This window comes from Lotus japonicus, chromosome 5 (assembly GCF_012489685.1).
Source record: "Lotus japonicus ecotype B-129 chromosome 5, LjGifu_v1.2".
In the NCBI taxonomy this organism is placed as follows: Eukaryota; Viridiplantae; Streptophyta; class Magnoliopsida; order Fabales; family Fabaceae; genus Lotus; species Lotus japonicus.
The window spans coordinates 53,708,125-53,721,386 of NC_080045.1; the positions used below are offsets into that span (position 1 = coordinate 53,708,125).

The 13,262-nt window shown below is 34.3% G+C and overlaps 1 protein-coding gene and 1 long non-coding RNA gene across 2 annotated transcripts; one reads left to right on the forward strand and one right to left on the reverse strand.

Moving 5' to 3' along the window:
- The first annotated feature begins 4,200 nt into the window (after positions 1–4,200).
- LOC130720304 (uncharacterized) lies at positions 4,201–5,277 on the forward strand. Its single transcript, XR_009013031.1, has 3 exons — positions 4,201–4,290; positions 4,396–4,663; positions 4,795–5,277. It is a non-coding gene; the product is annotated as an uncharacterized LOC130720304 (long non-coding RNA).
- Positions 5,278–8,438: 3,161 nt separating this feature from the next.
- On the reverse strand, positions 8,439–11,625 carry LOC130718802 (uncharacterized). The gene is made up of 6 exons (XM_057569426.1): positions 11,452–11,625; positions 11,171–11,332; positions 10,918–11,082; positions 10,676–10,782; positions 8,937–9,214; positions 8,439–8,804 (listed from the first exon to the last, which is right to left on the reverse strand). The coding sequence occupies exons 1-6, from the start codon at positions 11,515–11,517 to the stop codon at positions 8,632–8,634; spliced, it is 951 nt and encodes a 316-aa protein (XP_057425409.1). The 5' UTR covers positions 11,518–11,625; the 3' UTR covers positions 8,439–8,631.
- Positions 11,626–13,262: the final 1,637 nt, after the last annotated feature.

Below are 13,262 nucleotides of genomic sequence, written 5' to 3' on the forward strand. Positions count from 1 at the left end.
AATAATAGTTTGCAGCTCTAATGAGCCCACAATAGGAGAAAAGATATTAAAATAGGTCCTGTTATTATAGTTTGCACAAAATTTTCGCAGTCCTTCTCTCAATTTCTAAAAAATTCAACTAATCATTTATTTTTTAACCAATCCCGTGAGTTTATTTGAGAGATGTGCTTGCTCAATAAACTACTGATCCCAACGAAACTCAGATATACCTGTACAGATTTTGTTTCCTCTCCTCCTGTTCACGGGCATGCATCTTGTTCAGAATCGTTGATTTTAATTAGATGCAACAATGCGGAATAGCAGACTGGAGATTTTGTTTCCTCTCCTCCTGTTCACGGGCATGCATCTTGTTCAGAATCGTTGATAAAATTAAATGTTATTGAATTTAAATCTTTGGACCTTGACAGCAGAAGCAATATTGAATGTCATCTCCGATATATTTTTTCCAATTCCTTGGAATGGGATTTTGGTGCTCACAATGCTCACAAAGACACCAATCCTATCTTATATCTGGTTCAGTCTGGAAAAAAAAATACTAAATCTAATTAGAATTTGGAAAAAAAAAAACATCGGAGAAACACTTCCACATTAAAAAAACATCTTTTATGACTTTGTTTCCCAGCAAAATAAAGCTGAAACTAATGTACATCAAACCTTATAGGTAATAACCTTATAAGGTTACAGTGAGTAAACTAACAAAAATCAAAATGAAATAATGAAATAAAAATCACATAGAAAAGAAAAGGGAGTAACATATCAAATCACATAGAAAATAAAAAACACACTACCATGTGAGATTAGATTCTAAGAATGAATCAAAGTACAAAAATCCACAATCGATCAACAACAGGTTAAGGCAAAATCACACTGATTATTTACTAACAGAACAGTGGAAATCTATTTACACCAACAATACATGCTCTTAGGTTGTGTTTGGATGAGGGATTGTAGAAATTCAAGAGATTTTAAATGCTAGGGAATTCAATTGATTAATTGAATCAATTGGAGGAATCAATTGAATTCCCTTGAATTTCAAATTTTATTGTTTGGATAAAATGTTGAAATTCGCTCAATTGTAAAATTCTTTGTTTTGGTAATATAAATGAATTTCCTTCATTTAATTGTTTTTATCTTAATATAATCGGCCGAAAACCCTAAAAATCAGCCCGACTCTCAAAAATAGACCGAAACCTTAAAAGTCGACATAAAAGCCTAAAAAGTGGCTGAAAAACCGAAAGTCGGCCGAAAACCCAAAAGTCGGCCGAAAACCTAAAAATCAGTCGAAAACCCTAAAAATCGGCCCGACTCTCAATAATCAGCCGAAAACTCAAAAGTCGACACAAAACCCTAAAAAGCGGCCCAAAACCCTAAAACGGCAAGAAATCCCTAAAAATAGGTCGAAAACGTGAAACTCGACTCGAAATTCAAAAATCGGCCCATAACCCTAAAAATCGACCTGACTCTCAAATATCGGCTGAAAACTCAAAAGCCGTCCGAAAACCCTAAAAATCGGTCAGACTCGAAAAAATCGGCCGAAAACTCAAAAGTCGGCACAAAACCCTAAAAATCGCCCGGACCCTAAAAAATTGACCGAAAACCCAAAATCGGCCCATAATCCTAAAAATTGGCCGATAACCCTAAGAATCGGCCGAAAACGTGAAATTCGGCCCGAAACTCAAAAATCCCCAAAAACCCAAAAATCGACTGGAAACTCAAAAATCGGCCGATAACCCTAAAAATTGCCCGACTTTAAAAAATCGTCCGAAAACTCAAAAGTCGGCACAAAACCCTAAAAATCAGCCCGACACTCAAAAATTGACTGAAAACCCTAAAACCCGACCTTTCGGGTTTTCGGCCGATTTTTAGGGTTTTGTGCCGAATTTCGAGTTTTCGGCCGATTTTAGGGTTTTGGGCCGATTTTTGAGTTTTGGGCCGATTTTAGGGTTTTGGGTTGATTTTTTAGTTTCGGCCAAACTTTCAAGTTTTCGGCCGATTCTTAGGGTTATCGGCCAATTTTTAGGGTTATGAGCCGATTTTGGGTTTTCGGTCAATTTTTGTGTGTCAGGCCGATTTTTAGGGGTTTGTGCTGATTTTTGAGTATTTTGCTGATTTTTAGGGTTTTGGGCCGATTTTAGAGTTTTCGGCCGAATTTTGAGTTTTCGGCCGATTTTTGAGTTTTCAGCCGAGTTTAGGGTTTTGGGTCGATTTTTTAGTTTCATGCCGACTTTCATGTTTTCGGCCGATTCTTAGGGTTATCGGCAAATTTTTAGGGTTTTGTGCTGACTTTCGAGTTTTCAGCCGCTTTTTGAGAGTCGGATCGATTTTTAGGGTTTTGGACCATCTTTCTGTTTTCGGCCGATTTTTTAGTGTCGGGCCAATTTTTAGGGTTTTGGGCCGATTTTTAAGTTTTTGGTTGACGTTCGAGTTTATGGCCGATTTTAGGGTTTTTAGCCGAGATTAATTTTCTTTACTGAATTTAGATAGGGTTAAGGGAGAGATGAAGAATTTGAAATTCCTCCTATTTTGAGGTGATTTCAATTACCCTAAATCCTATTGAGTAAAATACCTCATTTAATTACTAGTAATTTGAGAATTCTCCACATTAGATATCCAAACAAGGTATATTAATTGAAGGGATTTGAAATACCCTCTAAAATTACATTCCCCTCAAATATTCCCCCATCCAAACACAACCTTAAGGTACTATATTAATTCCTCAGTTTTTTCCCTTCCGCCCATTTTGAAGCTGAAACAGCAATAGTAAAAGAGAAATTGAATGAAAAAGTTTATAAATTTAAAATCCTAAATCAATTAAGCCCTACACCTCATATGAAACCGAAAAACATGAATTGCGTACCTGGAAATAAACGGTGAGACTGAGAAAGGGAAGATCTAATCATGAAAGCAGAATATAAGAGTTAGGGAAAAACCAAGCTTTAGAAGGGACAATTTAAACAAAAAAATTGGATTATGCGAGATGGATATTTATACCTGGATGAAGGTTGGGGCAACGCCAACAACCGAGGTTGCATGTAACCTAGCAGCCGAGGTTGCAATAGGAAGCGACGCACCACTTGAGCTTCGTCTTTCTTATGAGACTCGGTGAAAGAGATAAGGGAATAGGAGTGGCAGATGTCGATGTCCTGTTGAGGGGCGGTGGGGGACGAAGCTGTCGATGAGAGGAGAGAACTGGATTTAAAATTTCTAAATTAATGTTGAAACATTTGGATTTCATCACGATTTAGAAAAAACAGAAGTTGAATCAACAATTGAATGTGGTTGATCAGTAGGAAATTGTAGTGGGAATGAACAATATTAATTGGGCACAAATACAGAAAGAAAAAGTTCAAAAGGAATTAATGGGGCGTGGGAAGGATATTGGGAAATTGGAATGGGCGGCAGGGCCATCGATTATATGAAATATCAATGGAGCATGGAAAATGTTTTCTAGAGTTCCAGGGAATAATTAATTTGGGTTCCAACAAAAAAAAAAGAGAATTAACGTAGGAGGAGAAGAAAGAAATCAGGGGGGGGGATTTAACGAGGTTGTTGGTGGGAGAGAGAAAAGTAATGGAATGAGAGTTAATTGAATATAGAAAACAGATAGTATCAAACACTCAAAATAAATAGTTGAGAAGGCCGAGTAAATGGGGGAGATAAAATTAATGGAGATAATGGGAGAAGAGAGAGAATGAAGGAGGGAGGAATAAATCTGAATATAATAATCCTCATGGAACACGTGTCGAGTTGTGGTGCAAAGGGAAGAGAATAAAATATTACTCCCTCCGTCCCTAATTATAAGCTAAAGTTGTAAAAATCACACTTATTAAGAAAGTCTTAATTGATGCATTGGTTTTCAAAAAAAATGTACAACTTTCTATGTTTACCCCTATTTATGATAACATTTTTTCATCATTGTACTACTAATGGTGGTGCTCCACTACCAATAAATGCAAGGGTGAATATGGAAAGAAATATTAACTTTTGCAAGGTTAGCTTATATTTAGTGACACAAAAAAAGTCTCAATGTTAGCTTATAATTAGGGACGGAGGGAGTACAAAATATTATGAAGCTGAGGTTTTTGATAATGACATGATTGGAATGTTACTGCTTTAATATATATATAGATTATAATTTAGTTCTAATTCTAATCTAATATAAAATCTATAACTAACTAAAGCTAGAGGGTTTTGGGTACTGTTCATCAAAAGAAATCTGCAAGGGCCGGGTCAAGGGTCGGGTCTTGGAGCGGTTTTTCCGATACCTATGCAGGATGTCTGAAAACGTAGGTACGGAGTATCTTCTCTGCAGATTGCAAATCTGCTGCAATCTTCCCCTCTTCCCCATTTACCCCCCTTTTCTCATCTTCTTTCTTTGTCAAATGCGCATGGCAGCTATAAAAACCCAAACGGTGATCAGCCATTGGCACCGCTTGAGTCATGAGTAATCCCTCCGATAGACTTCTCGAAACACCCATCTTTTGTTAAGGTTTTGGTGTCATGGCTTCGTTGTCTCGAAATACCGAGATTTGCCTCTATTCTTCCCTCTCTGTTGTGCTTCCCTTTCAATAGCCGCCGCCCCACTTCACCGGAGAACCGACAAACACCCCCTTCAACAACCGCAAGCATCCCCGACGACACAACCACCGCAAAACCCAGTTTGGTAAGTTTCCCGGTGACCCTCAATCACGATTTCTCTTTCCTTTTGTAATGTGATACTCTCTTTCCATTTCAATTTCTTAATAGCACATGCAAGAAAGGTCGATGTTAAAGTTTTCATTTTTTGACAAACAGCAAGAGGTGATCCCCTACAGTGTCAAGGTGAATGCTCCTAATGGTGTTGATGTTAATGTCTCACCAAAGCAAGCTTGTGTTCAGTGCTAAGAACAAGACACAGGCTTTTGAGGTCACTCTCACTACAGTTGGGTATGGTGGTTCTCAGAGTTTTGGGTCCATTGAGTGGAGTGATGGAAGTTACCGTGTGAAGAGCCCAATTGCTGTGAGATTTGGCAGTGGATCCTCATCATCATCCATGTGAATTGCACTCAAGAATCAAGATTGTTGCTGTGGAAACACGTCTTACACAGGTTATGGGTTCAACGTCAGCCTCTTTGGAATTTTAATTTTAGCCTATTGTACAAAGTACTACAAACTACAAAATATTTATTATGTATGGTGGTATTCTCAATGATGTTTCATACAGTTGTACTCTAGATTAATCTGAAATAGTTGTTGAAGGTCTTATAATAATTTATGGGGTTAAAATAGAATCTTGCATAAAATGTATGCGGATAATTCGGGTGTTGCATATTGATCTCATCTGATATGTTGGTGTATCATGTAAAACAAGATGTAAGATGTATATCAGTACATCATGGCACCTGAATTTCAAAAATAAATGTACTCTATTATGAAGTTATTTATTTACATTTGAAAAACTCAATGTACATGGATATTTATAATTTTCTAGCATCACAGCAGGACAAGTTTATCTTGGTGGGTGGGGTGTGTTAAGTGTATCTTTTCTATTATTGTTGTGCATCATTCAATTATTTAAGTGTTCAGTGATTCATCATGTTATTTCACAAGTTTTATGGCGTGTTTGTGTTGTTGGAGACTAGCCTTTCTTTAATTTTTCGAGTATTTGTGTCTTTGGTTGCTTCCCTGTATTGATATTAGTATTAGAACTGTCACTTATTAGTTATAATAGCATAGATCAATGTGTTTTAGGCAAAGGAAGTGCCTCCATTATTCCCCATTGCTTGTCTTGCAGTGTGAAATTTGAGATTCTCACATGCATGTTTTCACTAATTTTCATGGAATATGTTTTTTTATAGCAACTCTATTTAAGGTGTTATTTTTAAATTCTAACACGTTAGATTATAGGAGACTTAGGAGGTTTGACAATATGTCATAAGAGATCCGCCAAGGAAGCCATAGGGTAGGATTCATTATGTTGTGACCCTAGATTTAACAAATGAAACTGGATCAACTTCTGTATTATATCATTCTACAAATGAAGACATTAGTATGATGCCTCATTCAACTTATGTACTGCATCAGAACTAATTTGGGTAAATTTCATTTCATATGCTATTATAATTGTGGCAGATGTGAATTGGAGGCACTAATATATGATTAATTGCATATTGTGTGGATGAAATTGATGCTCAGAGAATTTTTGGATATACACTTTATAAGGATGGGAAAATACCAAGCTTTCTTATCCCTTGAAGAAATTTGACTCTGATATCTCTGGGAGAAGTTTTCACAAAGACCTTTTCATTCAGAGAATGCGAGAGAATGCTTCATCTCTTCCAAAGTATATACATGTTTTTATCATATTTTCATTCTTGAAGGAATCATTTCTTTTGAAGTTAAAAAAAATTCTTTGAATCTTACACTTACATCTTCTTACTTCCAATTTTGTGCAGTGTCAAAACAAGGAACTGTTACGTCTTTACTTGAAGAAAATGGGACAATCAAAGGAGTGCGGAGTGCACTATAAAACCAAGAGTGGACAAGTGCTCACAGCAATGGCTCATAATAGTATATGTGATGGTTGTTCTTCAACTTGAGACGTTCTCTTTTCAACCCAAAGGTAATCATGCTTATTGTTGATTATTTGTTTAATGTGTATTTGGAAACTTAGGTAGATTTTTTTCTTTCGAAAAAAGAGAATAATATATATATATATATATATATCATATAAAGAAATAAAGCGTCATTACACAGTAGGAAACTTAGGTAGATTTACACGTCTGTGGATATGTGATTTTGAAAAGAAATCAGGTAGGTTCACATGTGTTTGGATCAGTGTTGTTAGAATAAGTTTTGGATAAAATTGATTTTGGTAAAACTGATGATGGTAAAAAGTGAGTTGAAAGTGAATTGATTTATGTTTAGATTCATTTATAGGAAAAGTGATTTCGATAGGATAACTTAATGTTTAGTACAAGTTGTAGAATTTTGAACTCATTATTTGCGCATCATCTTGGTGCTTAGCCACTTAGGTCATGTTATTGATTGAGCAACCCGCACATCATATGTTTCTCAGACTAGCAAAGTAGCTATGACTTTATCCAAACCCTCCTCCTTTCAGTTTCTTCATTTCTCTTTTTAGTGTCCCTCGATGACTAACAAAACATTATGAACTTCCACAAATGTTTCCAGTTTGTCTCCTCATTCTCTTCAAATTGTGTAGTATGTTATTTGGAGTTGATCTTAACTTCTTCCTTTTTAGTTTCTTTGCCACTATACATTTCTTATGTGCACTATGAGAACCTATTCATCTTCTTTCCACTTTTTCTGGTCTAAAGTAAGTTACTTATCATGTTAATTAGTCATAGAGTACTTATTGTACTATTATTTATTTTTGTCTTCAAATTTTATATAGATATTATAAAAATTGATGTCCCCTTTAGAGCAGTTTGATTATTCTAACACATTAATTTATGGTCATTTTCAGGGACTCTTTTTGCTCTCTTCCTTTTCATTTAGGCAATGCTTGGTATCACAAGGATGAAATTGTTTTGAGAATCCCAATTTTTTACATGGCTGGCGGGGTTGTGGGTGTTGATTAGAAATGATATCTCTTAAATGAAAAATTAATTCATTTAAAGCTCGCTAACTTTCAGTTTCTATGGTAATTCAGTTGTGTGCTATCAATATGCTTTTATGGAAATATATACATAGTTTGTTTTAGAAAGCTGAAATTTCATTAAAAGGGTTAACCACAGACTGCATGGAATTATCTGTTGGAACTTGAAAGGTATCTCATTTGTTAGTGTTAAAAATATGTTTTGTATTTGTTGTGTTTGGCTTTGGTTAATGCATTTATTGATGTTTGTTTTCTAGATTTTTTAATTTTTATGATTTATCCATTGTCGACTTGGATGTTTTACTCTCATTGACAGGTTCATATGAATCTCTTAATGTGAATAAAGCTGAATTCCATCGAAAAATAAGATAACACTACTTTGAAAAATAAGATAACACTACTTTAAGTTGAATTCCATCGAATCTAAATCGTGGTGTGCTCAAGTGTACCATGTCGAAGTCATACAATTTATTTCCAGTTCATGTACTCAGTTTTGACCGGCTAGAGCTGGTTTTGCGTCTCCTTCGAACCTCTTTGTCCGGATTTAAATATAATTAAGTCTACTTATAAATTATATTGTTATAAATATTAATTAAATATTTTTTAGTTGCAGCATTAATTTAATTTTAAATTTAAAAAATGAATAATATAAATATATGTGGTATGGTGAGATCTGAGTAATAATAAAATAAGGAATCATGATTAGATTAAATTAATCGTAATTTTTTCAACGAAATTAATGATTTAGATCCCGTGCATCGCACGGGTATAATCACTAGTGTATATCATTCCGGTAAAAAATATCTTAAGTGTCAGTAGTATATATGAGTGAACCTGGAACCAGTTTACATTACAGGTAACCAACATCTACAACCAAATTCTAAATCCAAATATCTTTTCGTAAGATCAAAATTTCATTCCCCAAATAATTCGTGATTACTTCTTTCACTTTCAAACTATTCATTTGTTATGTACCAAAAAAAAAAAACTATTCATTTGTTCAAAATCACATCATGTTCACATTCATGTCTTTAATGATCATATTCAATTTCAGGGATACAATGAAAATGTGACCAATTAAGGGGCTCATAGTTCAATTCAAATCTATTTTGTTGTAAGCCTCTTTCGCTTAAAGTGTCGTAATGAAGGCCTTGACTCCAAGGGTTTATTGGATCTTGAAGCATTTTATTGTTAATTGCCTCATCTGTAGAAAAAGCAAATGTTTTTAGGCCCTAATTAGGTAAGATCAGCATCAATCTTTTAATTTTAATCCCACTTGAAATGTTAATTATAATAAGCACAACGTACTATAAAAATAGAAATTGTGATTTCATACCTGAAGTTGGGCCATTAATAGGAATTAGAGGCAACTGAACTTTTTGAGGTGAAAATAAATTATATTGTTGCTCAATAACTGAGGAGTTTGGTCCATGTACATGTGGATCATGACCAAAAGAATAATATGTTGTTCCTTGATCTAATTCTGAATCAAAATAAGCAAACTGCGAATTAGGAAAAGATTTTTGGCTCAACTCCAACAATCGATTGTCACATTGCAATAGCTTTGCGTAGTGTTGGTCAAGAACGCCAGGAGGGAATAGAAGATAGTGCCTCCTGAGTAAAAATATTTGAAGATAGTGAATTTCAAGAAGAAAAAAATGAAATAAGAAATGATTCTATATATAAACGCTAGCAAATTAAATGAATATCTAGTTTGTGGAAAATATTTCAAGCTAAGAGAGGGCATATCAGCTTTTGAACATGAGTTAAGATCGTTTATTCAAAATAATTTAAAATAAGAAATTAAATAGTATAAAATATTTGAAAAAATTATTCCTGAAGTGGAGATAGACTTCCCAGTTAAAACATTGGCCCATATAAATGAAAATGTAGCTCAGAGTCACCTCTCCATAAGCCATAGCAAAGACACTGCGAATTATTAAAACACGCTTAGCTTTCATATTTTAGGCGCGATGACTTGTGGACTTGTTGACTGGTTAGAGACTTCCTATTTAAAATGTTTGCCCATATAAATGAAGACGTAGGTAAGAGTCGCCTCTCCAAAAGCCGTAGCAAAGACACAACGACTTATTAAGACACACTTAGCCTTATAATTCAGGCAAAATGTCTTATGGATGAAACAAATCATTTCACACTTAACTCAAATACTTAACGATGCCATAGTTTGAACACGCCTTACTTATCCCCTAGTCATAGACTTCCCATTAGGTGTTCACTTGAATGATACACGAATCCGGCGATCCTCATGTAGATGTCTCGCTCAGGTCGTGGTGAGTGATGGACTGGTTGTCAAAACTATGTCAATTCCTATGTGACTTAGCTTGGTCAATACTGAAAGACTAAGTGTGACTCATTAAGGCTCGACCAAGCGCCTCCCCTGGCTGGCGAGCCATCCTACTAATGTGGCAAGTAATCCTTCTGCCATTCAGGTAGCTCGACCCCCATCGGGCGAGTGACTTGGGCAGCTACGACGCCTATGATGCTTCAAGAAGAATAGTTGCAAATTATTTAATACTACTTTTGATCTTATGTACAAGAATCAAAAAACTAGTTCACACAGTTTGAGAAATCCAATTAAAGTGGTTAAATGCATTAAGTTTGTTCTCAATTAATATTGAACTTCCAAAATTGCCCTAAATCACTTTTCTTAAAATTTATGCATTATTAATGCTTAAGAGAGTGAAAAGAGAGAGAAAGTTCTATTAAGTAAGGGTAATCTTGTCAAAAAGTAATTAATACACAACAAACTCTAAGTTGGTTCTTATGAAAATGATCAAAATAAATCTCTCATTTGATTCTTATAAATTTGGCTACAGGTAGCATATAATAGTATTATAACAACGAAAAACATAAAAAAATCTTTGATAAAATTCGATCATTTTGAACCACTGACGGTGACCAATTGACTCAGTACCTGAATTTAGTAAATGACCGGATAGAATTTTAAAACCTAGAACCTATCGGTGCATAGAAATTAAACTCTTTAAATATTCATATTATGTACTTAAGTAAAAAAAAAATTAATAAAAATTGATTTCAACATGAGATACACACCGGTATATGGAAGCTTGCCCATTAGTGAAATCTTGAGATATGGCCCACATTGTATGCTTTCCAGGCTTCGGCTCAACCTCGCGAAAGAACAATGGAACTCTGTCTACCTACATCATGTGATAGAGGTCAAATTAACCATTTTAGAAATATTCATTCATTAAGGTTCTAACTTCTAACTTAGGAGCATAAAATATGAAAATGCAGAGACTTAAATATTATAGAAGAAAAATTAAAATATATACCTCAATCTCCAGAATTCCCTCTTGAATAACAGCTCGAATGGCAGTAATGTTGTCCCATTGTATTTCAATTTTGTCTTTTAAACCATCACGTAACATTTCCCACACTAGTTTTCTCTTAGCATAGTAAAACTTTGCTACCAAATCTTCCGGATATTTAGCCTCAATCTGCACATTTAATATTCATAAAACCATTTTTTATCTACATTAATCTAACATGCATTCAATATTTGAGCTATTTTATTAGATACCATACCTTGAAAAACCCAATCATGAGCATATACGATTGAAAATGTGCAGCCTTCAATTTCTCAACTTTCTTGGCTTCTTTGAATTGCAGCATCTCAGGAGTCAATGTGAGTTTTAATCCAAGGGGTAGGGGGCCCTTGGATAAGTCTTCCAAGTTCAAATTATCATCCTACAAGACAAAAGATAATATGCAATTAATGTCTTTTATTTACATGAATTGATTGTTGCATCATGCATACATTACAATGGATAAGTTGAACATAATATATATACACATGACACACATACCGTTTCATCATTATTGGGTAGTAAAGGAATAATATTGTTTCCATCATATCCGCTACTCTGTGCCATATATAGATGGATAGAACCTGCTTCAAGTACCCTGTACCAAGCACAAGAGTTTGAGTTTTGTGGTTGGCTTTATAATGACTCGTTCAAGATTGGTGTTATGTAATTGGCGGCCTGCTGCTTATATATACTTTTTATGATGTGAGTTCATAGTGATGTCTATTAAAAGCTTGGAGAAAAAAAAAATGGGGACTGATTTGACATGAATTCTGGTAAGCATATTTGTTCTCATGATTGGCTACTTTGGAATAAACTCTTATCCTCTAAAGGAGAGATAATCATATTCGAGGGGAAAAAAATCATTATATAGTATGACCAACTTTTCTAAAACACAAAATTTGAGCAAAATATTTTCCTTTAAAAAATAAAGTATGTACCGCTTGAATGAGCAGGTGCGTAATATGTGTACTCACCTACATACATCGCTCAGTTCATCATAAATGAATTAGGTGTAGAAAATCATAGTTAAGTTATACATGTTTGTTTATATTTACGTTTAAGTTGGTCAAACTCACATAGTTACATCCACTTCAATGACACGTGATGTGTTTGTATTTGTGTCAACGCACAATATTCTAAGACAGTTTGAATGTAATTTTGACCAAATGTCTCTTATGTTATTAGGGTAAAACCAACTTGAATGTAAATACAAGTATACACAAAAGATATTGAGTAAAACCAACTTGAACGTAAATACAAATACATATAAAAAAACATAAAATTGAATTTATCTTTAAATATGTGCTGACAATCACACGCCTACATCGTTCTCACTTCTCATCACATTTTTTTCATATCTACTTGTTGGGGAGAGTCACGACGAGGACCCATACACAATCCTCTTAAATCAAATCCTAATAAACTGAACATATTTTACCCAAAATAAAACAGAAACAAATCTGAAACAAATCTTTCTAATTTTTTCTCTTTCTAATGAGCCAAAAACCCAACAATCTCCACCTTGGCGAATTCTCGAACTGCCTGTGAAGATACCTGCCTCAGTCTTCAAAACTTCGATTCCTTGGGATTGTACTCCTCCTCATGCTTAACACCGAGAACTTTGTAACAAGTCCATGCCCAACTCGAACTTGTCACTGGTGACTGGCATGGTAGTTCGGCCAAATTGCCTACCTCTGCGGCTATAACTCCTTTGTATTACTTGTGGCATGAAGCATGTGATACCAAATACAAATTTTAGGGTTACATTGTTATCCTATTTATAGTGGATTCTATTGATCTCTATTTTACAATAAAATCCTAATAAATCCTATAACAATCCCTTAAAACCTTTTACAATCCACATTAAATCAAATCTTAATAAACTAAAGATTTTAGCCCAAAATATAATGAGTTAAATCTCAACACTACTTTATATTTTTCTATCACAAAATCAGCGGTGGACACTAAGAGAGTGTATAAACTCCAAATTGTAAATGAGACAAGTGAAGTGAAAAGTAGTGATATGTAATATATGATGATTATGCGATGAGAAGAGAATATATATATATATATATATATATATATATAAAAGTTGTATGTGACATGTTTATATTATTTGAATATCTAAAATTCGGTATTATTTTATATAAAATCATAAAAAATAACTTTAAGAACACAGAACCACACGCCCAAATTTACATCTTTCTCCTAGTGTAATCATAAACTTTCGTGCTAATTATTTCATAAATACATGTAATCTTTTAACTTAACTTGATATGCTCCCATTGTCCTCCTGTATCTCTATATAC